The sequence below is a fragment of the Patagioenas fasciata genome, chromosome 1 (genome assembly GCF_037038585.1).
Source record: "Patagioenas fasciata isolate bPatFas1 chromosome 1, bPatFas1.hap1, whole genome shotgun sequence".
NCBI lineage: Eukaryota > Metazoa > Chordata > Aves > Columbiformes > Columbidae > Patagioenas > Patagioenas fasciata.
The window spans coordinates 84,268,778-84,296,519 of NC_092520.1; the positions used below are offsets into that span (position 1 = coordinate 84,268,778).

General features: G+C 37.6%; 1 protein-coding gene across 5 annotated transcripts in view; it reads left to right on the plus strand.

The window, feature by feature from the left end:
- CADM2 (cell adhesion molecule 2) overlaps nt 1-27,742 on the plus strand; it is a 679,639-nt gene that overhangs the window by 643,548 nt on the left and 8,349 nt on the right. For all 5 annotated transcript variants that reach the window (XM_071809844.1, XM_065862763.2, XM_071809845.1 and 2 more), the window contains one exon: nt 26,714-26,839. In XM_071809844.1, coding sequence (XP_071665945.1) covers nt 26,714-26,839 — 126 coding nt within the window. The remainder of the gene's footprint in view (nt 1-26,713; nt 26,840-27,742) is intronic.

Here is a 27,742-nt window from a genome sequence, read left to right on the forward strand (position 1 = left end):
CACATACAATGGGGATAATTCCCCACTCATCCCGCCCAGCAGTGTTTTTTTCACAAGCCAATTAGAAAATAACCTGAGCTATTTCAATACTGTGAATAGTCCAAAAGTATTTCACTTGTTATCTGAAGTGGCATTAATTATTTCACTGCCAAGAAACAAGTTAGAGATCCCTACTATGTCATTGACACAGTCATGTTGGCCCCACAGCGCTCTTGCACTTTGCTGGGGAGAGAAAGGACAACTGCCAAGCAGAGAGAGGAGAAACAGGAGCTGGAGTACACTGTGCAGGGAGAGGCTGCTAAACAAAATGGTGTGACCATTATGGGCTTGTGACACTTAACTAACTTAGAAATTTTTTAGAATCATGATGCACAGTTGCAGAAGCATTCTAATGAAAATATGAAAAGTAATAAATGCAAATGATGCGTTGGTTCTATAAAACCAATTCATCTGTACACACTTAAACAATGTCTGAATGAGCTGCTGATAGTACTGATAGTGCTGATAGTACAAGCAGAGGTTGGATCATTGCATCTAGTTCTTTGAAAACAAGTCAGGATTCAGTGATAATACAGAAAGATAGGTAAAATAGTGGCAGCAGCAGGAGTGGAGTAGAAACCCAGATGGAAATCACAGCCATGTCATTGTGTAAATCTATGGTGCACCTTAAATTGTTGACCTTATGGTGTGCCTTATATGCTTAATACTGCAGCTCTGCATCAGAAATACCACACAAAGTTCTGGTTATCTGGCATTAAAAGATATGATAGAAATTAGAAAAAAAAAAAAAAGTGAAAAAGATGGCTGCTGTTTCAAAATGATATCTGTGCTGGGATTGCTTAAACAGACTAGAACTTTTCAGCTTAGAAAAGAAATAGCTGGAAAGAGAGCTAGTAGTGGTTAAATTAAATTAGAAATTACATGAAAAAATTGATTGATATGAATATAGTTACCAAGGCAGAAAGTTTCTAGACTCTGGAGTCAGAAAATGGTTGAGTGAACAAGGGGAACTTATGTATCCCGTTTTTCATCTGGTTGTAAACAAGACTTTACTAGGTGGTGGTGGTTTCCAATCTAGTACAGTCATTCCTATGTTCTAAGATTTTTCTGCACAGGAAAAAATGGCAAATTTCATATTGAACATCATTTAAATGAATAAAAACACACCAACCTCAAATCATAGCTGTAATTATTATTAAAAATAATAGAATTGTTTAATTAAAATGGATCTTTATAACTATTAGGTTAGTGATTAAGATAACTTATATTACAAGGCTATTTTTGTTGCAATGTTAAGAAAAATAAATTTGAATCTATTAATTTAATAACCGCAGAAAAGAACAGTAAAAATTGCAAGATTACTAAATCAAAACCGTAATATCCCTATAACAATTTAGTTAAACTAAGTCTTCTAACAATATAATTTACTGTTAAAACCTTATTGATGTATAAATCATGTAAATATACTGCTATCCATATCGGAGTTCACATACCACAGAAACCATAGGTAAAAATAATTTGATACAAATCTTAATGAAATCAAGCTAAATCAGTGATCGTTATATGAATCAACATTTTCAAGAACCACTGTGTCTCTGTTTTTCTCATGAGCTGACCATTCAGAAATTGTTTTGACTTGTGATAGTTTTGAAGAGGTTTCCTATAATTTTTTTAGCAAAACAAGTTTTAGAAGGGAAAAACAAAACCTGCTGGAGAATCATCTACATGCAAGATGAGAACATTTTTGTCATCCTACCCACTGTGTCTCTAACCGTACCTGGAAAATGAGTCTGTGATCTGGTACACAGTCTGTTTGGAATTCTGAACCAAAACCATTGATTTGTTATTGTCTGGAAAAAAAAAAAAAAGCAGTTACTGTTTCAGTTGGAGTCTGTCTTGCTATAAACTAGTAAATCTAGATTGTTTAAGTAGTCTATAATGTTTTGAAAGATTATTTTTACATGGTTACATTTATCTACCTGTGTAGAATTTAAAGACTAGGACAGGGATGAGTCTGAAAGCTTGGGAAAAACAGCAAATAATGGAGCTTTTTGTCACTAAAAAACATTTTTAAAAGTGCCACAGTGTATTTTAATTAGGCCTCAACTGTGGAAACATAAAAGTAAATGAGCAACTTATTATGCGTGTGCTCATAACAGTGAAGTACTTCGTGTTTCCAGAAGGATACTTCTGCATACAGTGTGTTTTCTTTTACTGTTACAGAATTTGCAAGTTTGCCCGCTAAATTTAAGATTTTATTTCTAAGTAAGCCAAATAAAAGTCTAATGGTTATGAAAGAGAAAGAGTTGCTTGAGAGTGCAACTTAGTTCCACTGTTATTGCCATAAATAATAGTGATGTAATACAACTTAACACAATCAATTACAAATTTAGACTCTGTTGCCATGTGCCACCTTTTCAGTGAAATTATAAAATCATAAAAACCAAGTTAAGAAATTTCCTCGTTCCTGGTAATTCAAATACAAGTTACAAATGAAAAATACACTCATCCTACAGTATAATTTATTTTATCAGAAAGAAAAAAGATACTGTAACAGAGTATCTTTTCCTCATCAGATGTGATTCTTACTGCTTTAAGGGAAAAATAAGTTTCTCTATGGCCATCTACTATGTGATTTCAGTGGCAAAATGACCATCAAACTAATTGGCAGTCACACTGCTATAAACCTACAAGTCCCAAATACCACGTATGTGTAAAGAAAAATTCTATGGGTGGCTCAGGGTTGTAATAGCAGTCATGGTTTCACAATTAACCAAAGTAATAGGGGAAGCCTGAACATCGTATATTATAATAATGGTAGGAATATGGAACATAAAGCATTTAGAGGGGTAATACAAATTCAAATGTTATAACCACAGATAACAACCCTAAAAATCTGTGGGATGATTAAATCACAACTGTAATATCTCTCTACCTTAATCCAATGTAGTTAAATTAAATCTTCCAACAGTATAATTTACTGTTAAAACTTTACTGATGTACGTATCATGTAAATATGCTGCTATCCATATCAATTTACCACAGAAAACATAAGTAAATCATTTGGTACAATTCTTATGAAATCAGAGTAAGTTGGTGCTGATTACACAGATCTAAATTTGAGTGTAGTACCAATGAGAGCAAATTTATATGAACATGAAGTATATTGTAATATAGACATATGCATTGTCTTCTGTGCCAAAAAATCCCCACATTTCTATATTCAGAAGTAAAAAAAATGATGAATGAAGCCATACAATTAGGGATCTTATGTAATGAATTAAACAAAATAATTAATATGGTCAGGTTTTTTTGGTTTGTTTTGGTGTTTGTTGGGGGATTTTTTGTTTGTTTGTTTGTTTTGGTGGTTTTGTTTGTTTTGGCTTTGGTTTTTGTTTGTTTTGTTTTGGGAAAGAGACTTATGTAGTTACAGACTTTTCATTGGTCTTTTTTTCTTCTGGTGATAAGCATAAAATTCAGGCTGGTTTGGACATCAAGGACCACTCCTAGCAAGATCATGTAGTAAAGGTGTTGCTCTTCAGACCTGAGGTTCATCAGCAGAGCTCTTACAGCTTACTGTCTAGAAAGAGTACGCACTGGTAATTGGCATCCAGCTGAAACTGTGTTCTGGTTCTTTCCACAGAAAGCAAGGAGAGACATACTCCTCTCTAGGTCCCAAGCTATACCCCCACTGTAGACCAGCAATAAAGCTGCTGCAGTTTTTGTTGCTATATAAGATGCCTTTTTCAATTTCTGCTTTTACTGAAATGCTGGGTGTGAAACTCTAGTGGCTAAGAGGGTACAAATCCTGGTCAGTCTACCCTGCTCCCTCTCATACACAGGCAGGAGAAAGTGCAGTTAATTTGCATCCAGTCATAAATCAGAAACAGTGATTTTTAGCCCTGAACATTTAAAAGTGTCTGGATTTTACTCTCTTTTGTCAATACTCATCTGTTTCTGAGTGAGAGAAGAATCACTGGAAACAACATGAGAGGCATCAACAGGTAGAAGTTAATGATCTGTGTTGACATTTTCATCCAATGATCTGGTTTTACTTTTCCTGAGCAGGCTCTTCAGTACTACCAGTCAGTGAAGTCTGTTGAATAGCAGTTGCTTATAGTGCCCAAACCATGTGAGTCTAACCTAGTAATTGTATGAAATATTGTGCATGTTATGTTGAATATGTGATGGAATATTAAGGGTTAGATTGTTTGGGGGAGTTAGGATGAGTGGGTAAGGTGGGTATAGAGTTGATTCCTGGCCAGTCCGTTAAAGATAGATACAGAGAAGGCAGAGTTACTGAATTCCTTCTTTGTCCCTGTCTATTCTGCTGGAGGCTGTTCCGAGGAGCCCCGTACCCCTGAGGCCCCAGAGGAAGTCAGGACAATGGAAGAGTCTGCCGTGGTTGATGAGGACTGGGTTAGGGAGCAACTAAGCAATCTGGACATCCATAAATCCATGGGTCCAGATGGGAGGCACCTGTGGGTGCTGAGAGAGCTGGCTGAAGTCATTGCTAGGCCACTCTCTACCATCTTTGCTAAGTCATGGGAAAGAGGAGAAGTGCCTGAGGACTGGAGGAAAGCAAATGACACTCCAGTCTTCAAAAAGGGCAAGAAGAAGGACCAGGTAACTATAGACCAGTCAGCCTCACCTCCATCCCTGGGAAAGTGATGGAACAACTTGTCCTTGGTGCCATCTCAAGGCATATCAAGGATAAGAGGGTCATTAGGGGCAGTCAATATGGCTTCACCAAGGAGAAGTTGTGCTTGACCAGCCTCATAGCCTTCTATGAGGACATAACGAGGTGGATAGATGACGGCAGAGAGGTGGATGTGGTCTATCTTGACTTGAGTAAGGCATTTTGACACAGTCTTCCACAGCATCCTTGCTGCTAAACTGAGGAAGTGTGGTCTGGAAGATCGGGTAGTGAGGTGGACTGGAATCTGGCTGAAAGAAAGAAGCCAGAGAATCATGGTCAATGGGGCAGAGTCTAGTTGGAGGCCAGTATCTAGTGGAGTGCCTCAGGGATCAGTACTGGGGCCAGTATTATTCAATATATTCATCAGTGACCTGGATGAGGGAATAGAGTGCACTGTCGGCAAGTTTGCTGGTGACACCAAGCTGGGAGGAGTGGCTGACACGCCAGAAGGCTGTGCTGCCATCCAGCGAGACCTGGACAGGTTGGAGAGTTGGGTGGGGGAAAATTTAATTAAATATAACAAGGGCAAGTGTAGAGTCTTGCATCTGGGCAGGAACAATACCAGATTCCAGTATAGGTTGGGGAACAACATATTAGAGAGCAGTGTAGGGGAAAGGGACCTGGGGGTTCTGGTGGACAGCAGGATGACCATGAGCCAGCACTGTGCTCTTGTGGCCAAGAAGGCCAATGGCATCCTGGGGTGTATTAGAAGAGGTGAGGTTAGTAGGTCAAGAGAGGTTCTCCTTCCCCTCTACTCTGCCCTGGTGAGACCACATCTGGAATATTGTGTCCAGTTCTGCGCCCCTCAGTTCAAGAAGGACAGGTAACTGCTGGAGATAGTCCAGCGCAGGCCAACAAATATGATTAAGGGAGTGGAGCATCTCCACTATGAGGAAAGGCTGAGGGAGCTGGGGCTCTTTAGCTTGGAGAAGAGGAGACTGAGGGGTGACCTTATTAATGTTTATAAATATGTAAAGGGTGAGTGTCACGAGGATGGAGCCAGGCTCTTCTCAGTGACAACCAATGGTAAGACAAGGGGTAATGGGTGCAAACAGGAACACAGGAGGTTCCACTTAAATACGAGAAGAAACTTCTCAGTGAGGGCAACAGAACACTGTAACAGGCTGCCCAGGGAGGTTGTGGAGTCTCCTTCTTTGGAGACATTCAAAACCCACCTGGACACGTTCCTGTATAGCCTCATCCAGGTGTTCCTGCTCCAGTTTGGGGGGATTGGACCAGATGAACTTTTGAGGTCCCTCCCAATCCCTAACATTCCGTGATTCTGTGGAATATGTCCTAAATATATCTTCTTTTGCTAAAGAAAATAAACAAGCAAACAAAAAATAGTGTCTTAATACAGTGCTACAACTGGTGTAATACATAAGATGCTTGAAGTATGTGAAAGAATATACAGCCAATGTATAACAGCACTTCTATTCCACTAGATGATGCAGAGGAGACTTTGCCCCTATGTGTATATTCATGCAATTGAACTTAGCATACACTCTCAAGGCATACTTTTGTCTGCAATAGAGTTGTTAAACTTTCATTTCAGCAGTCTCTTGTCTGCTTCAGGCAAAAAATGGAATCCTGGCTTGGTCCCAGCAACTTGAAAAGAATCTGATGCCTATAGAAATACAGAGTCTTAATCATTAGGAATTATGTTATTTTTCTGGTTCTCCAGCAATGTTTCATAATGAATCAAAATGAGCTGCATGTTTTGCTAGTAGTTTGAATACTAATTACATGGAGACCTTCAGCAGTTTTGTGACTACTTCTAATGTTTCTGAATTTTGTTTGTTTATATTTCTGTTTATCAGTGAGGTTTGTGTTGTAGAAAACCCCAGCATAACAGAGGAATCTTAATTTCTTGCTCTTTCTTTTCTTTTTTTTTTAACAAGCCAAGCTTCCAAATCCACAGTAACCTCTTCCTGTTCAGACATCAGTGCAACTCAGACTGTGCCAACAGGGTTTTCATCTCCCTGAAGCAGGAATTTGGAATATTAAGCAGTTCAGAGCAGATTTTACCTGCTTAGTTGCCCCGTGATTTTCTCATTTCTCTTCTTCAGTTTTGCTTCAATGGGCAGAAAATGAGATTCTTTGAAAACAAAAGTAATTTAGCAACAACAAAGCAACCAACTAATTGGGGAAAGAAAAGGAAAAAAAAAAGGAGAAACGTCCTAAAGTATGTATTGTTTGCCCATCTGATTTTTGCTAATTGCACAACTGTGAATAGAGCATTGGCTAGTATTCTGGCTTGAAATCTGATTTTACTAGTTGAACTTTCCTGCTAGATTAACAGAGGCTGAGTTTCATCATTGTAGCTATTCACACCCTTACTCTTCTCAAAGAGGATGTCATTTTATGTCTCCGCATCTCCTCTTTGATAACATGAAATACTTAGGAACCTGTGCAAAATATGTAGCAGAAGCCATCAGCTCAGTTTTAACTGTTGTAACTGATAAACAGGTAAAGTTCAGAGCTGTTTCCTTCCCTAGTAGGAGGAGCAACTCTTGAAGTGTGGGGAAAGGACCTGGCAGTTTTGTGCACCAATGGGCTGCGTTTTGCATATCAAGGAACCAGGAGCATTTTCTAAAGCTTAGTCTCTCCTGTTGTGGTGTTCACATAGAAAATCAAAGATGCACAGGGATATACAAGCATGTATTTTATTTATTTGTTGGTACATATCTGGTTTTCAATGCCAAAAGAATAGAAATGGGCAATAATGGAATCCAGGGAAAGACGGATCATATTTCCTGTCACTATCTAAAGAATCCCTAATAGTTTCCTTTAAACGGTGTGTACAGAGGCATCATTTGCAGTAAGCAAGCACAAGACCAGTTTATACTGCTAATTCTAATTTCCCTGAAAGTAAGCGAGAAATATATTTGTAAAATAAAACTGGTACTCCTATTCCTGCTGCTAATAGAAACAGCAATAACTAAGAGAAGGGCATGCTCATTTAAATTCATTATTCTTTTAAGGAACTTCTGAGAATCTGCCTTTCCTTTTCCATCCCTACCACACAGAGAGAACAAATGTATCCATGGCTGCATCTCTGTGATTCAACATTGTTTATAAACAGAAGTGAATGGAATGGGAAAAATGGAAAGAGGTTAGTGTTCATAGGGCAGATTCTTTTCTGCCTTTCTCAGGCTTTCCAGTCTCTTCTGTTTTTTAAAAAGTCTTTAAATATTTTGTTTATATTGCTGTATCAAAGATGTTAATAAGTCCATAATGCTGTGAAGAAAAGCATGGCTTAGCTTTTTCCAAAATTTGCACAACCAGCGTAACATCTCTTTCATTATAATTGATTTTCATATTTGTTCAAAGTGTTTTACAAGGCATAACCTATTGAAATGAGTCATCTAGTTTTCAGGGTGTCTGGACATAAAAGCTTACTGTACAGTTTAGGTGTAAAAACACTATTAAAATGTTAGCACTAGAATAACTCTCCCTAAACATGTTGAAAATGAAGTATGATTTTTTGATTTGAAAGAACAGTTCAACTCGCCATCAATTACACTCAGAGCTCATTATGTTTGTGCTGCAATAATTATCTGTCCTTTTATGTATTGGGTCTTTCTTGTAGCTCTTTGGAAGATAATTTTGGTTTTGATGCACAGCTGCTTGTTTCACACAGGTTCTAACTCAAAAAGGAAGATCTGATAGCAAAATGCTGTTGTCAGCTATGAAAAGCAATCACAGACACCATTTTTTATGTTTCCTCAGAAGGCACATACAAGACATTTCAAAGTGTTGTGTTCGGATGTTTCACAACATTCATTTAGTTCTCTTTAAGCCACCCCATGAACTTGTACTTTCGATGTGTCATGGATGTCCTACACACGGTTGCTTCTTTATAGGACAATACTCTGAAATTCTTGCACTGTGTGGTATTTTACTCCTCAAGTAATCCCATCCATGTTGCTTCTGGCATGTGAAGAGGTAGAACAATTTCAAGTCAGAATCTGAGTACTGGAAGTTAAAAAGAGAGACTTTCTCTAGCACTTCTCTCAGTATTCATTTCTGTGTGACAGTCTATGAACTGAACAGATTATATATATATATATATTTTTTGTTTTTTCCTTCACAAATCAGCATTTTAAACAAGGATTTCTATAGATTTCTATAGTAGCTGATTTTAAAGATTGTCTGGTCTCTAAAAATGTGACCAGATCATAAAAAAGCATTGTGCCAAAATATGCAATTTGAAATGATAAATACTATTCTTTCTGAAATGCTACTGCTTGGGTTTGCTGCAGGAGATGCACCAGCACAAGGTTTGATCTTTGCCAGGCTGCACCTGCTTCCTAGAGACTGTTCTCTGTTCCCAGATAATGTGACAGACTTTCATTAGAGATTATAAATCGGGTTCAATAAATCCTCTTGATGATACTGTGTTTAAATACATGCCAGCCACGGCATAGGTATCTGCATGAGATAAATGCCTGTTCTGTGCTTTTCAGAATGGTTTCTGTATTCTTAGTATTAAGAAGAAACACATCGTCAACCATGCTGCACACAAAGAAGGTCCCAGAAATAGTGCATATTGGCTGAGAAACATCTCTGTCAGCCAACAACTCCTAGTAGTAGTTTTCAGTTGTTTAAAATATTTAAAAGCTTGAAATGTGCATTGATTCAGATGGGAAAAAGACTGCATCCTTAGATACTGAAGTCAAGCAAGCGTGAATCATACACAGTGTTAAACTGTTCATGGTTAAGCGTCTGATGAGAGGCTCAGTCATGATTGTATGTATTTAAAGGGTTGGCTGGCGTAGTTCTTCATGGACGCAATGGAAAACCAAAGCATTTGTTTTCTTGGAGCAAGTTTTGTTTCCAGTATATTTCAGAAAAAGGCAAGTCAACTTCTTTTCTTTGCATCTGCTCTGTGAAATGACAGACATCTCTTTTGGCAAAAAAAAAGTCTTGCAGTAATTTGTCTGACTGTCACCAGACAGGTAAATAAATCTTAAAAGCAGATGTTTCAAAGAACAAATTTAAGCAACACTAGACAATGTGATATATGTTTAACTGTGTTTCTTGGCTTCTACAGATTTTCTTTTAATAACTAGAAAATAAATTATTTAACAAAAGCAGTGTTTAAAAGAGAACTTTCCAAGAAGATTTTATGTACACTATTTTCTTCTATGTTCCCATAAAAATGTTAAGAGTATAGAAGATTAGTAAATGAACTATGAATTCTTATCATAAGATCCTCAGATAGATTTTTTTTAAACTGAATAGTCCTGAATGTAAATGAGTAATATACCTTATCAACTAAATGTAAATGTGCTTTAAAATATTATGTTCTAATCAACTGCTGTGTCAGAATACACATCTCTGAAGAAATGCAAGATGCAGAAAGATGGAGACATTGAGCATCTCTGTTCTGTTGAACACAGAGCCAGGAATCAAACCAATCATTACAGAAAGTAACATATCATGTTAGTGATACTGTGTCCTAAATATATAATGTATCAAAATACAGTGTTCCAGTTCATTCATAGATGAAGTGTTGTTGAGGAACAACCCAGCTAAAATAGTTTCTATCTCATTAGGAATGCTGGGATATTTTGATCATGGCAAAGGCCAAATCATGCCGTCGTTGGTCAGCATACACTTTGTCATGCATGAAAGGGCAATATGACAAGGGATATGTCACTGCATCCATCTTCTGTGTCATTTGCCAGGATGAATTTACCTTTCTAGGGACACCTAGTCAACAGAGAATGAAGCCAAAGAAGAGGTAATCTAATACTCAGTGAATGATGTTAGCTGGTCAGCTATAGAAGAGGAGGTCAATACTGAATTAGGCATTTCAAGCTGTTCTTTGAGTACATTAACTCATATGTTCACTCTATCTATGCTCCAAGCCAGTTCCATTCAAAAGTGGTGGTTTCTTAAATTAAGGTCACAAAACACTGCCTCTCAGATAACATGACTATCGGTTTCTGGGGACTTGACTTAATTACTTTCTCTCAGTGCAAAGGTGGACATGGCCTGGGCACATGATTTTGTTGTGGTGATGTCTATGATTTTCAGGGGGCTTCACCCTCTTTCATGTATGCCAGAACTGTATTTATTTTAATATTCCCTATTAATCTCCACAACCCTAGTGAGACAATGATTCTGCTCCTCTTCATGTTGCATCTTGAGTAGGACTGTCTGTGGCTAGTACATTTTGGGTTAGATTCAGTGTTTTCAAGTGTGTATTTAACATTCTTGAAGTAAGACAAATCAGTTTGGCCCTCAGGCAACTTAGGACTAGAAACACCTACTTTGTGAATTTAAAACAACTTCATAGGGCAGGTAGATACACAGATGATCAGCTCAGCCAAAACAGTGCTGCCTCTAGGCATGGACAGTATAGCATGTTAGTCATCCAAAGATGCATCCGGCAGGGACGCATTTGTCTCCCTGTCCTTTAAATGGCTTAAGCCATGCTTTTGTGAACACACTTCATGATGTTGTTGCTCAAATTTGATATAAGATATATTAAAGATACTTCAATGTGCATTTAGTTCTCATGCTGAGTGCGCAGTAAGATTGAATAGAACAAAAATGCCAAAGGTCTTATGGAACCTAATTTTGGGACAAGAAAAACTTCTTAATTTCTAAAGCAATAGCAGGAAGTAACAATGCAATAATAGGCAATAACAGGATCTATGCAGATGCTTGTGGCACTGAGGAAGTTGTTTTAAATGACAGTTTTGCTGGAAGTATATGAACCTCTTTCATGAAAAAGTAATGGAGAAGGATGGTGCTAGAGGTGTGAAAGGCCAGAGATCCAGAAAACTGTGTGGAAGCACACTCCTAAATGTAGCTGCAATACTACGTAATTAGCAGATTCTATGAGAATTTTTCCTCTCCTTGAAGTCAAATTACCAAAAAGGAAGAGATTGAGGGGACCAGGAAGAAAAGAGAGGTGGCTGATGCAATCCAGAATGTTTTCCCACAGATTTTTGGGGAGGAGAGAAATTTCAGATCAGAATTTTTGCAGCAGGATTTTATCTCCCCAGGTTTGTGGAGAAGATTCAGACCATAAATTTAGTTGTCAGATTTTTACATGAGGTCTTCCATGTGGTAGTTCCATCAGAGCCCCTGCAGTGTTTGGGGCCTACAGTGTACTTTGAAAGATGCCTGCTCACTGCTATTACATGGAGATAAGCTCCAGTATGTTTTTATCTGTGAAATGTTTTGTGCATTGAATATCAAGTCTGACAGGCAGAGAAGCAATTTTTGTGGTTGCTGGTTCTTACTCCCTGCTAGTACAGAGAAACAACACCATCCAGACTTTTACTTGCATGACAATTTCTCTAGTGAGTAAAAAGATACAAGAGATTTCAAATGAGTTGACCTTGCTTTAAATAAACCTAGCTATACCTGAGAAAAACAGAATTACACTGGTTTTGTCAAGCTGACCATAAAGCTGAAATCCTCAAACTGAAAATACTGCAATTGCCAGAGAATGTGGAAATGTCAGCTCATTTATTTGCAAATCTAACCTCTCAGTAATTGTAAACATAATTTGATGGAAAGTCCATTGGAACAATTTGCTGATCTTTGACATTCTTATTATGTACACTGCTTGTAAAACATTATCTGAAATAATCTGGTACGGAATATTTTTTCAGAATGCCTACAGTGACCCTGGTTTTGAGATAAAGAAAAAATATTTCAAGAAAAGACAAATTACTAGAGGAAGACAACAAATTTCTATCACATAGAATTTTCCTCTGCCAACACAGAGCTGCTTTCTGCGGTATAATTTCTAAAGTTTTATGTGAACTCCTACCATTACTAGAAGGCAGGAGAAAAGTAATTGGAGAGCCTGTTGAATTTTTGACAGTATGGATATAAAAGTGATGGCAACAATATAAGACAACACAAAAAGAACAGTAAATCTTAAAGCAATAGTAGGATTGTTTATTATTAACTCTGTTCATATTTAGATGCAGAAACCTGGAAAACCTCTTTATTTTATTTCCTTTTATTCTTCATTTTGATGGCTTGTGACCCATGTCCTAGAACTGTAGAATAATATAAGTTTTAAGGGACCTCTTGAGATCATCTGGTCCAAGCCTAGCTTAGAGCTGGGCCACCGTACATCAGGTTGCTCAGGGCCTCTTTCAGGTGTGTTTGACGTATGTCCAAGGATGGAGAACTCACAGCATCTCTGGGTAACTTGTTCCAATGTTTGACCATCCTTGTGGTGAAAAATAAATTCTTAATATCTATTTTTAACTTCTGACGTTCTGGGTTGTGTTCATTGCCTCTCATCTCTGTGCACTTCTAATAAGAGTCTGGCTTGATCATCTCTTCTTCCCATGTGGTAGCTGAAGATAGCAATAATGTTTCCTTCCTTAACTCTCTCTTCTTAGGACTTCAAAAATGTAATTCTCTCAGCATGTCCTCATACATTATGTGCTCCAGCCCCCAAGCACCTTGTTGACCTTTACTGTCTGTGAGTGTGAGCAGCTGCTAACTAGCTGACCTCTGCAGGGTATGAATTTGCTGTTCTCTTTTATTTTTGCGTATGATTCACAAGGCTCAACATATGTGAAGTATATTATGTTATGGCTCATATTTGCAGAGCCATGGCATCTTTTGGAACAATACCTGCTTATAGTACTGTGAAGATTTAACCACTTGCATGCTATGGCAGCAATGAAAGGCACAAATGTCCACTGAAATATCTAACACATTCATGTGCTTGAGCAGTTTCCAGAGCTATTAAGAGATATCGTTGCACCTGTACATATTATTTTAAACCAGTAACATTTTATGAGTCTTCTATTGTGACTGCTGTGATTGCTTTTGTTGCTCAGTTGTCACAAAAATGGTAGCAGAACCTCATAATACTGTTCACTGAAACTTTGAGAGCTGAATGCAGGTTTAGTTGCTTCATGTAATTTTAAAGTTCCAAACTGTTATTGTTGCATTAGATTAACATACAGACGAAGGAACTAACCTTTAAATGGTCCCCTGAGATTTTAGAAAGTTAGTGTAACTAAATATAAAGAAGTTTTAATCATAATTTCTAAGTATAACTGTAATGCATAGATCATTAACACTTAAGAGAAAGCAGACATTACTGGGATGAAAAAGAAATCTGAAGCCAGGAGAATATAGCTGCTCATTTTTCTAACATTAATTCTCTGCTACCTTTTTGTATCACAGAATCACAGAGTGGTTGGGGTTGGAAGGGACCTCTGGAGATCATCTAGTCCAACCCACCTGCTAAAGCAGGTTCACCCAGAGCAAATCGCACAGGAATGTGTCCAAGAGGGTTTTGAATGTCTTTGGAGAAGGAGACTCCACAGCCTCTGTGGGCAGCCTGTTCCAGTGCTCCTCCACCCTCAAAGTAACAAAGTTTCTCCTCATATTCTGATGGAGCCTCCAGTCTGTGCCCATTGCCCCTCATCCTATTGTTGGGCACCACTGAAAAGAGTTTGGTCCCAGCCTCCTGACACCTGCCCTTGAGATATTTTTAAGCATTGATAATATCCCATCTCAGCCTTCTCTTCTCCAGGCTGCCAGCTGACATACATCTTCAATGATTCTATTATTAAAATGAAACAACTTTACCTGTTAAATTCAAGGTTACTTATGAAGCCAAGGATTCATGGTGACCTGTTTAACAATGTTTAACAACATCTCTAATACTTCTTTGTTGGTTTCTATAATCTGGAAGTTGATTCAATCTATTTCTGGTTTATTCATGTATTCTGTTTATTTTTATCTTCATTAGTTATCTGGTGTGATTTACTTTCAGTAATGTATCTGTGTAAGATTATCTTGTTCAGTCTCATGTCTCGGAAATAAAGGCATCCAGCTATTAATTTATTCATTATGCAAACACATAGGAATAAATGCTCAGTTACCTTTTATCCAAAGAACAAAAGTTATATCCAACAAAAGTTATATCCATCAAAAGTTTAGCAAAAATTAAACACACAGAAATCCATTTCAAATGTTTTTAAAATACTATCATGTAGAATACTGTTTGTAAGGACAGATGAAGTACCTACCTTACCCCTACTACCACAGTATATCAAAACCACTGATTGTTCCGTCAGTCATTCTATAAGTAAAGATCATTCACTGTTCATGAGTCTCAATTTATTTCAAGGGAACCGAGACACAGGTGAAGCAAACACTTTGCCAAAGCATGCATACGAGTATTTGTTGCATGGCAAGGATTTAAACCTGATTTTCCATGCTTATCTCTCGAAAAACTAACCTTTTTTTCAAGGAATGTCACCAGCATGGTGTCCTGAAGGGACATCTCACCAGCCTCTAGGCCTTAAGTGTTATTGTGAGCAGACTAAGTCATCACTAGGCAGAACAAGCATATGTTTTCAGGATTTTACTAGGCTGCAAGGTGTAAAAAAATCTTTTTTGCCTTAAGTACTGAAATAGATTTTGCAGGAACAGGCCACATGCTGCCTCCTTGGCCCAGGTGACAAGAGCAGCGCTTTGATGAGAGGCTGCTACCAGCACGGAGGACTCTCTGATTATGCGCTGCCCAGCCCCGCAGGCTCGCTGCTGCGTCTGGCGCCAGACCCAGACACTTCAGTGTCAAAGAGAAGCTGTCGCAATGGGCTCTGAATTCGTAAATCTCACCTCCAGAAGAGGAGGAGCAGCTTGCTAAAGCTTTCCAGAGGGCAAGGAAGGCTAGAAATGCTGTTTTTCACAGCTAATGGAATCGTAGCTCCTTCTTTAGTTTATCTGCATCCCCTTTGGTAGCCAGCGTCTTGTAAATTGCAACTGGGATCTAAGACTCCAGTTCTAAAGCAAGAAAAGCACTTAATCTTGGTTTATGTCCCGTTTGTTGTATACTTGTTTTACTGAATTAAGGGCCATAACACTGGAAAACTTGAAATATCCACATTTGGCTTCACATTCCTAACCTTCCAGTGAAAATCTCTGTTTTTCAGCTGAGTATAGTATTTACTCACTTCATATTGGGAATTATATTGTTATAGTGGGATAGCCATGACTAAAATTTTTCTGACTAACAAAAGCTTCTGCATCCAACAAAATGTTACAATGATCAGAATCACATTTTTGAAGGGCATCTTTATTTTTAGTCAGTTTAAGCACACAAAATACTTCAGAGAGGAACATAACGTACCTTACATGTTTATAATGTAAAGGGAACAATCTTATTAGGAAGGAAGAAGGAAAGAGATAAAGTTGCTCTGCAGTGGTATTTGGAAGAGTCGTGTTAATTCCAGCTTTGTTTGGAGTGCTGTTTTTTGCTTCTGCATTTGATGTTCATGGTTTCCTAAAGAGAGAACTAAGTTTTAGGAGGCCTTTTAAGAGAAAATGTGATTTAATGAACCACTTCAGTTAAGTAAGAGTGGATGCCAAGTGATGTAATCTAATGAGACAATTCAGGGTAAAGCGATTATATGGAAATTTTCCTGCAGTTTAAAGAGTATAAGAACTGAATAGGAAAAGGAAGGGAAAGTTACTTGGTTAAGTGCCCAAATAGGAAATAATCAGAATATTTCTAGAGCAAAAAATGCCATGAGATATTTCCTAGACTCACAAATCCTTCCAAGAACTTTTTCCAGACCAATAGCTTGAAGGAAACCAATTTTAAATACTGCAGTACAAAGATGCTGACCTCTTAGGAGCTGTAGAGCAAAAAGAATTTTCTGCTGGGCTTTACAACATGAATTTAAAGGGCCAAAGATCTCCTTGCTGAGCAGTACCTCGATTTACAGAGTGTCCTGGTACAGTTTCTGGTCAGAATTAATTTTTAAGAAGAGGTACAAATGCGATACTCTAAACCATGAATATCCACAGTTTGACTAAGACAAGAGATTTGTCATTTTTTTTTTAAATAAGCACTAGTATTTTCAATTTTCAATTTTGAGTTAATTTTGTTGTAGTTTTCTGAGTTGTAAACCTCAAGGAGGTGTAAATCATAAGAGCGAGCAGCCCTTCTAACCACAATTAGTTGCTCTGTGAATAAACTCCATATATTTTTCACCAGCCTTTTTTTCTTACCATAAGTTTTTTAAAAGGCCTTCAGTAATGTAGTAAATTTTGACTCTCCACGTATTGCAAGCACTACTCCAAGGAGGTGTAAAGTAAATGGAGAAATGGCAGCATCATTTTCTATCTTTCCCTTGAAATTTTTGTTGTTTATTTTTTGGGTAGCAGGTTGGGATTTTTCTTTAATGAGAGGTCATGAATTTCTGTTCTGACAGCGACCTGCATTTTTTTTAGCAGATAGAGTATAATTTGAAGCTATTGACATATTGTGCAAGACTTTTTCTGATTTTTAAAGTTCTCCTCAAGAACTGTTCCAGTACACCACATACACTCATTTCCCCAGCATTAGACTTCTTACAGCTTCCCCGTATCAGGACCAGGCTCAAGCTATTATTAAATTGGGTTTACCATCTTCAAATAGTGTGAGCACAATCAGCATTTAGTAAAATAAACATGGTCCCATTATTTCTTAATGCCTTGCTTAACAACTTTAAGATTAGACTACGTTGCACATGCTCCCAGTAGGCAGTCCTTAAACAGTGAGTAATATTTCTGTCTGCCATAGTCAAGTAATCCCAAATGTAAGTAATTTACAGGATGACATTAGGGACTGTTACAAGAGACCTATTGTACTATGTCACTGAAAATCAGCCTGCCTCTGCATGTTTGATCAACAGCCAGATGGAAGCTTTTATCACATTTATTTAATCTGAAATATACATAGTAATTACAGTGGACCTCTGATTTGTTCAGTCCTCATTGCTGTCTCAAGAGAAGGTAGGAAATTAATCTGTCAGTTGCAAACTGGTGTGGATGTGACCCCCTTGTTAGAATACAAATGTATTGCAGCCAGTGGTGCAGACAACAGAGATCATGACTGCTGCTGGAAATGAATGCATGCTACCAAGTTAAAGAAAAGAAAAAAAAAAAGGTCCATTAACCAAAAACTATGTAGCTTTATTTTTTTTGTGAATACAAAAAGCCTTTAGGAAAGTAAAGATCAACCTTATTCTTAGCAAATCCATTACCAATCAATGACATTAAGAGCAAACAGTCTCTCACTAATAGCTGGATGGTATTTAACTTTAAGGCATTTGAAAACAACGAAGTCTTAATGTTCCCAGAGGAGTATTTGATTAAGATATTGAATTCCATCAAGCCTGTCATTATTAAATGGGGAAAATATTGTTGTTTCCATTAGTACAAAGTTGTCATAAAGAAAGGATAGTATTCAATTAAACTACAGGCAAAACTTCAGATAAATTGAAAATGGTTTTTTTACTTGGACAGAAACTTCACTAATGGATATTACCATTGTCCCAAAGAATTTACATAAGATTTTATACCCTAACTAAAACAGCTATAAAAGTTTCCTCACATATTAACAGGGATGCTCACCTTCCTATTAATAATTTACTCTTCTGTTACTCTGTGCATTACAACAGACTGTCTCTGCCAATGTATCTCACATCCCTGTTTCTGAGATGAGCTGAGTCAGTCAACAGCCTCTTTTGGCTCAGTTACCCTAACCGCAAGTATGCCTGGCCAATCTTGTGGAGATATATTGACAGATAAAATATGCTATTAATTGCCAAAGAGAAAATTCTGTTACAATTACTCATACTGAGTAGTCCCATGACAGATTAAATTGCTTTTCAGCATGAATAAGGTGTCAGATTCTGGCTGTAAGTGGCTGGCTTACTGGAGTTCTTTTTTGTCATTATAAGCTTATAATTATTTTAATCTGATTTGGTAAGAAAAAATTAGTATGACAAGCATACAGAATTCATTTGAACAATAGGTTTTCTTCCACCACAGAGTAAGTATTAATTAGAACTGTTCTTCAATTAAATTAAAGCTGCCCTTCTTGGTTTTAAAACTCTCATGAACATGTTCAGTACAATGTATCTTGTGCAACTGTGAATCTCCTCATACCTCCCTGATCCTTATAGGAACATACATGTTCTCAGTTAACTTTATGTCTGTGGGTCTGCTTTACTGGTGAGAAAGCTTTCTCTTCCCTACCTTATGCCATTGGGAACAACTTTGTCTCTGTGATTCACTGAACCTCTCAATTTATTTCATATCTTTTCTCAGCTGAAAGCATGTCTTTCTTGCACTGCTTATGTGAAGTAGTATCTATTATTTGAGGTCTGCAGTGATACTGTTTATCTCTGAGAAGCAATTTGTGAGGGAGTTTGTATAACAGCATAAAAACAAAGCAGCAAAAAAGTCACAGCAAAAACATTTATTCTGCTTTCTAGTGGGCTTAAACTGTTGGGACTTCCTTAAGGTTAACACAATAACTGTCTTAGAAGCTTGGAGTAATGATCCTTTGAGCAATTACTCTCTTAACAACCATAGTTCATGATATGCAGCTGTGGTGATCATGTGTTGCTTTCTCATGGTATTGGAAAGATAAGACTGCCAGAGATCATCTGAATACCCGGCCCCAGCCCCTGTGATGGAGGGCAGCAATAGATGCTCACGTTCAGAAAACTCTGCTGAGCACGTGCTCCATGCTCCCTTCCCACACAATCACATTCATATTCTTGCTGGAAAACCAAAGCCTGTGAGAAGTGACCAAAAACCACAACTACAAGGTACTACAAGGAAGGGAGCAGAAAAGTACATTGGCGTCTCCGATCTCTGTGTTAATTAGCAAATTATTCATTATTTGTACAGGTAATTAACTTCTAATGACAGGGAAAGGAGCGGTGTGCACACACACCTGCTCCAGCTGGTGCCTGTCCTTTTTCTGATGAAGAAAACCAAGAAGAGCAGGGATCCATTTATTGATGGAAAATCATCAGGAGAAAAATTATGCTTATGAAATGTGTTTTTTCTCACAAAGCCATGTATCTTGATTTTGTAAGTCGGGATGAGTTCTTCCTCTTATTTATTTATATATTTTAAAAAGTATCTAACTGGCTGAAGTTTCCAAACTTCCATCTGCTTTCTTTTGATTTCTTCAATGGAGGCACTAAGCATTCTTGAACTTCACAAGAAGACAAATATTTCAATGCTGAAAGCAGAGTTATGGCATCAACTGTGTGTTGCTGCAGCCCACAGTCATGTTGTTCAGGGAAAGAAACTTACCAGGGAAATTCTACTGTCATCTGTGCCAGTTGTCTCTTTCCTTACAGCCTCCTGTTTCAGTAGCTAGAAGTTATAGCTGGACAGACTGCAAGTATTTCTTCCAGCCCTGAATTGACTAAATTATCCTCTACAGAAAATAAGATGAAGACAAAATTTGTGGATTTTAGTTCTTTTTTCCTAAGACAAAGTCTGAAGCAATTGATGGACAAAAATATAATCTTGTCAATACAAAAAGTCGTTTATGTGCTCTAATGATAACAACTGTTCCCTTCAGGAAAGTGGAGCTTTTAAGGCAGCATTAAGGAGAAAAAAAAAAAAAAAAAAAAAAAAAACCACACTTAAAAAAACCCACCACTATGTTAATCACACAAGGCACAAAATCTGCAACAAGGCTATGGACCTCAAAAAAATATTGTTACACTTTTTGTTTAACATTGTAGGTATACAGCTCTCCTGTTAGCATTGCAAATGATACATTTACAGAATAAATAGGTACAGGTAATGCTTTTATATACCTTTGACAAGGACCATCTACTTACAAATACACATCAGAAGACATTTGGATTTTTCTCTCGACTGAAAGAAGTCTGAGAATCATGAGAACAACATGAACTCTTCAAAAGGAGCTGTAGGTTCAGCTGCCAAAACATTAGTGTGAGACTTTTGTGCTTCTGGGATGTGGGCTCTTCTTAATAGAAATGTATATATAATTCAGTACTATGAAAAAAAAAAAAAATCTCTTTGAGGCAAAATGGGCCAAACATGCTACTGCAGTAACTCGAGAAGAAAGGGCTATCAATTCCTTTGAAGATTTACAAGTAAAGTTTTTCTGCCTGTCTAGTCTACAGTTGATGATGTTCCACTATAAAAATAGCAGTTTACATATGCGGTATATTAGTACACTGTTTTGTTCTTCTTTGCTTCAGGCACTGAAGGAAAAGAAGATTGTTACATATTTTAGGTTCAGAACTGGTTAATAACAAAACACATTTTCAATGAATTTCACAACCAGCCCCTTTGGGCAACTACTCTTTGCAATTTAAATGAAGGTGCAGAAACTTTCTTTTCCCCTTAACAATACTTTCACAAGTTTCACGTACATGTATTTTAGTGCTTAGCACTATATTACAAAATGAGATTAAAAGTACTTGTTTCAGCACTCCAGGCCAGGCAAAGGGAAATTGAACTCTTGGATGCCCAAATTAAGGTGCTAAAATTGGTAAATTCTACTTACTGGCATTTATCACAGACAGCACTACTGCCACTTTTCCTAAAGGAAATACCTTGTCAGCTATCACTTCAGTCCTACCTCCTATCCATATTGTGAGTAAATTCGTACTTCAGTCTTTTTTTTTTCCTACTACTGTTAGACGAACAAATGTGGGTTTGGTTTTGTTTGTTCATGGAGGTTTTGTTTTGTTTTGGGCTTTAATGCTTGGTTTGATTTTTTTTTTTCAAAGCTTACATTTGTGGAACAGTTAAAAATTATATGAACCCTATGGCTAAAGCTGGTGAATGGTATTAACCTAAATACATTTTTAAAACCAAGTTTGTTCCATAAGCTACAGAAAGAAGTCTTCTCTGGTTCCCAATGAGATTGTGCCTCATGGTTGCCTGCCTTTTTTAACTGAATTATACAAATGTTGCAATGTGACCTGACCATTATGGGACAAGAAGGAAGAGAAGCTGCAAGTGGTTATGGGGGAAGGGGGAAAAGGTGACTTGGGAAGGGCTCAGATGTTATAAATGCCATCTAACCAGGTGAAAAGCTTCTAACAGGATCTGTGCAGTATTGGACACCAAAATACTCACAATGGAGGGAAACCTCTAATGAAGAATTGATTCCTGGGCACAGATTTTGACTGAAACTTTTGTCTCTGTTAGGGTTTTTCTGAAGATGTCTTTCCTGTAGGTTCTCTGATGTCTAATAAGTTCCTGCAGCAACATGTCCCCTCAGATTATAGGAAAACTGTAATCTTGAGATCTTTACTGTTTCTTAAAACTTGTCATAATGCGTCCATGGTTCTTAAGTAATTTGAACAGAGCAAAAAAGCATGATTACACAAGTTATCTCTGCTTAGGAAATTAGCCTGAAATACAGAGAAGTTTCAGTGGATAACATTTCTAATTTAACTTACATTCACTGGTGGACTTCACAAACCCAAAGCTACTTGCTTTCCATAGTTTTTGAAGTTGGCTCTCCTTTGGCTAAGGCACTTAGAAGTGGTGCAGATTTAGATGTCTCATGATTTGTGGTTCCTTGCTAGGTTTTCTCCAGAAATGTTCACTGGTTTCCACTACTCATTTTCACCCTGCCCTCATCTGCAGCAGTTCAACAGCCCTTCAAATATAACAGAGATATTTATTTAATTTTTATGTTTTTTGGATTTCCCCACCCTAAAATGTACTTTGCTTTACTGATCTGATTTTGAGGCAGGGCCTTCAAACAATTGCTTTTGCGGAAGTATGAACCATTGGCAAGTTATGCTGGGAATGATAACAAGTCCTTGAATATGGGGAAAGAAGCAGAAGTCACTTGAACAGATTTTTCTGTCACATAAATTGTAACATGGAGCCATGCCCCAGGATCCTTTGCTGGAGCCCTTCTACTTTGACTCAGCGGTTGATTATTCATGAAATCAATAAAAGTGACTGTAGGCTGATGGTTTCAGTACTTGCCTGAGAAACGGGACATCCCTGTTCTTTTTCCAGCCCTAAGGAACAGTAATCTATGAATAATACATCTGCTTAATATGTCTTCATTTTGGGAATGCTATTTAAGCTTCACAGCAAATTAGGACCTTTAATTTCATTTTTTCTTTTAGTAGAAATGGTCAAAACAAATTATTGTTTTGCATGCCTCCAACATAGGTGCATCTCACGCTCAGAGTGATTTTTTAAAACTTCAGCACCTGAGACAAAAACACACATTAATAAAGTTCTTCAATAAATGGAGCTGCTTGAGCCTGTGTTCCCCCAAATATGTCATTTCAGCATTCACAAATGTGTTTGTTCTACCTTTGCTTAGGGAAGGGTTATCTGACCCTTTCCTTCAGCCTGCTCAGTCAAGTTAGCTATGCATAGATAAGAAGGAAACTTATGCAGGGAGAAAATGAAATTAGGTGGATAATTAACATATATTTTATGCAAAAGCATGAAAAACTACTCTGAAATTTATCTGCTTAACTAACGTGTGAATTCATATAAAAATATTCTACACTGAAACTTTGTCAGCAGGTCATAAAAAGCACGTATCTCCGTATTTAATAGGTCTAAGATTTATATGATGTGTTTCATTTCTTAATGACTGATACATTTTTTTTCTTAGTCATTTTAAGTATGTAATTTCTGGAGGTTTGTGAATAAACAGTAACAGGCAAATCTCAGAAAATAAAAAATGGTTGTAACTTCACAGCATCAGCAATTGGTATTTTAAAGAGGCTTCCTAAATTTAGGACAAAAAACAAACAAAAAAGAATTATGAGATTTTGTGTCATTGTCTTGCTGTAAGATTTTAAGATTTCCTTAGTCTCATCAAAGGATGAAATAAACAGAAAAACAACTCCTATTTGAAGAAGATGTAGTGTTTATTGCATAGTTGAATACTTAAGATTTCATTTACTGAAGTTATGTGTGGCAGGGTAGGATTTGCCTGGTAAAGCTCATGAAGCTTATGATGGGAATCTAAAAATAACCAGAATACTGTTCTATTTTTTGGAAAGCAAAATGTGGGGTGGTCAGCTCCTAAATACTTGCACTGTCAGGAACTTCAATGGGAGTTGCTAGTACAAGCGCCCAGAATGCTTGAGTAATTATACATGTTCACTGCATAAATACCTAAACCACAAAATGGCATAGTTTCCAGTCCCCTGTATTTCTATCATTCAGATACTGTCCAGGCAGACTTTGACCCAGTAATTATTTATATGATGATAGATAGCCCCATATCTATAATTCACTCATGAGGCTTACATCATTTAATGAAAGGCAAAAGTATAGTACATTACTCTGTATGCTTAATGTAGAGCATATTTAATGCTAACATTATTTTTCCTATGAGGAGAATATTTCTATGAGGTACACTTCCTGTTCAGAATATTGTTTATGTTGTACAGATTTTCATTTTGAGATTAAAGAATTCTTGTTTTGCAGTAAAATATTGGACGTTTTAGAGGATCTCTTTATTTCGTTCCCTTCCACCTCTTCCTTCCTCTCCTTTCTTTCTTTTTTTCTTTTTAACAAATAAGTTATTCAGTGGTAATATAATGGTAATAGGTCACGGACAGGTTTGTTCATGGGCAAACTTGTCTGGCAATACTTACCATTATAATTTGACTTTGATATCAAGGTTAAGAGCTTATAGCAGAAATACTAACTTTTCATTCCTATGAATATCTAAATTCATTTTAAAGTTCAAAACTCCAACCTATAGCAGGCATAGAATCTCATTAATCCACATTAGTGAGAACTTTACATAGATGTTGGCTTTAAGCCGTTTCATGTAGTCATATCAGGTATGCCAGAAGAGAAGTGAGTAGCCATGTATAGGAAACCACCTGAGGATAAAAACACAGTGTATTGTGAGAATTTTTAATCATAATGTTTATTAAAGCTCACAGTGGAGATATATTGCAAATCTGGGTATCGAGCCAAGGCTGTAGACTGCAACCAGCTTTTCAGAAAAAACCTCTATTAAGTGCTGTGCCAGCCTTCCCTGGATTATACTCTGCATCAAGATGTATATTATCTCTTAAAATATCTCCTTTCATTCTTTAATTTTATTCCTAGTATACTAGCAGGAGTTAGCTTTTAGTGTGAAAACATGATCATGCTGCTTCTGGACCAGTGTTGAGGAAGAGCATCTCCTGCAGGTCACATGCAGCATCTGGGGACATTGCTGCTCCTCCGTGCCTGAATGGGTGCTGCCTTTTTGCTGCAGGGAGGAGGTTTATCACAACGTTGCTACAGGCACCACAGCAGGAGGAATTTGTTAGATGGCTCAAGCAGGCTGACAATCCTGCAGTAACCTGTCAACTTCCATTTTCTCAAGTGAACAGTCACCTCCTCCTTACTCACTGTGGAAGAGAGAGTCCTCACAAGGCACAAGAAAGGATGGCTGCGCACTCCAAGGTCTTGCTTCAAAAAGTCAAGATTTCAGCTGTCTTGCTTTTCCCTGCAAGGCTGCTGGCACACACAACTCAGGGTCATTTTTAATCACCAAAACGGAGGCAATGTCCCCTTGGACTGAATCTCTGTACTCAGTGTTGTGCCACCAAGAGTAGCACCGTGCCAGGAGGTTCATGGAGATGAAGGAAGAGGCAGGCACAGCTGACTTTATAAGGTGTTTCTAGCTTTTCTGAGTCAAAACCTACTCTTTACCATCACAGAAGTGCTATGGTCAAATTCTCCAAAGTCCTCTTAGCAGCCATAGGAGAAAGATGTGGGAGCTCAGCAATCCAGCAATGAGTGACAAAGCCATGCCTGATGGGTTCAGTGACTGTTAACAGCGGAACTGTATCTGTAACAGTGGCCATAGCACCCTGTACTCCAGCAAACATGAAAGTGTAGTTTCGGTATGCCCGACAATTTACAAAAGGAGGGGAAAGCACCATTCTTTTCTTTCATCTATATAATATTATATTTGTGTACACTTGTATAGATGAAGGTATATCTATATATCTTACTGTTATACAATGATCCTGGTCAGCAGAATGTAATTATGGTATGGAATCATACCTCCTCAGCATTATCAGAGCACCTTCTTGTCATGTTTACAGACTTGCCTTGTTTTCAGTGTAAATATTTTTCCTGCCTTTCCCTTTTGCAAAGCAAAGAAGTTGTTTGCAAACTATTTGTAGATTATAAACAGCTCCTACGAGGGAAATGCCCTTGAACCAGTGAGAGTAGACTGATTGCAACACACAGTACATGCTAATAGCACCTTAAGGGAATTACTATTACTTTGTAGCAGAGGCATTTTCATGAAAATAGAAATCTTACCATGATTCTCAGTTTGAATTTTTACTTTCTTTTGCATATTTCAGATGAGTCAACAGTCACAGGTTGCTGGTTCATTGTTCAAAAGCTCCAAAGAATTACTCACCCCTAAGTAGTGCCATTTTCCTTCATTGCCTCTCTGTTACTTTTGTGAAACACCAGGCAACAGAACAGAAAAATGACCAGCACAGAAAGCTTGAATCTGGCATTATTCCTAGTGTTCTGCACAGAGTTAGTAAAATGAACCTGATAATACGTCTATTACAGGTTACTCATGTTGGGCATTAATCGAGTATTCATGGTAAATTCACAAAATGATGCTTCAGACTGAATGATGAACTTTCAGCTTGCCCGATACCTTTATCTGACCAAAGTCACACAGACTCAGCCATGTGTAGAGGAACTTGGCATGGCTGCACTTTATCTCCCTTTTTATTTCTGGTGCAATAGGATAGGAGTGAGAGGAAGAGAATATATAAGGGATCCCCACTGAGAATCAGCTCTATAAATTATGTATTATGCAGACACTATTCTGCTGATGCTATCTGATCCCCAATTCTCAGTTCCTTGTTCTTCCTTCTATAAATAGCTATGGCCAGGTTTTTAGTTGTAAAATGACGAGGACAAAACGAGAAACCTTTCCCATTTAATAACCTCTGCCAAAGAAGAATAAGGTAATATTTTTCATAACTGTGATGTCTTCAGGGCTTTAACAATCTGGGAATACAAGCAGCACTATGTTGTTGATAAGATACTGGTAGTAAAAGTGGGAATAACCATGCTGAATATTAAAGAGGAAAATGCCCTATTTTCAGGATGATGGGTATAAAACTTGGTATTGTGAATTTTCCTGTCAATTTTTTTTGTCTGTGTAGGACCACTTTTGCTTTTTGTTTCTCCCTTTAGATCCAAATGCTTTGGCTGGACAGACTGGACCTGACCATGCTCTTATAGGAGGAATAGTGGCTGTAGTTGTCTTTGTAACGCTATGTTCTATAATTCTCCTTGGTCGATACCTGGCAAGACATAAAGGTAGGACCGATTTAGTGGAAGCTCAGTCCTTTTTGAAAGCAAGGCATAATTTCACCTGGGATGACTGTTCCCTTTTGCCTTCCCCCATTTGCTAAATGTTTTTGACTAGAAAGCTCAATTCACAGCCCAGTCGCAAGTGAAATCCCCTGTAAATTTTACCCAGTTTTTCAGTGGACTGGCTAAGGCACAGGACATTTAGTTATATGCCCAAGGTCCTATCATAAGTCAGTGATTTAGAGAGACTAAGAGGCAAGATTCCCCCTTGGTTTTGGCCCTTGGTCTACACGTTTGGTTACATGATCTCATAGTTTTATCTAGTACATCAGTTCAGCAGAATACCTAAAGAAATAACAAGATTTTTCATTTTAACAAATTGTGCTAATACCTTAAGTATGTATTGAAAAAATATCGGAAGCTGGTGGTGAGTTTTCAGATCAGTGACTCTTTTGCTAATGATCCCACTGGAATGAGGGGTTAATTCTTGGGCCAAGCTTTACTTTATTCAGAGATTTCACCTTCACAATTCTACTCCCTTCCTTTTCCTTTTCAGCCCCCCCTGCCATTAGACATAACAGGGAAGGACTGACACTGGTTTCTGACTAAGCTTCTCTATGATCCTATTTTGACCTACTTAATTCCAAAATAATTTCTTGAGATTCAACTTCTGAATGACTTGTAGAACTACTGTTAAAACACTCCCTCCGCCCTCCAAAAACAAAAGTGAAGAGAGGATTAGTGTTGATATTAACTCATTAAATCTCATTGTAGAGAGGATAACTATATTGCCAGCATACATAAGCTGATAAAATTTAATTTAATTTGATTGGACTCTGTGGGAAAAAACAAATTTTTTTTTTAATGAACCAGTTAAAGTGTGACTCTTTTGTTTTATTTTCCTGAGTG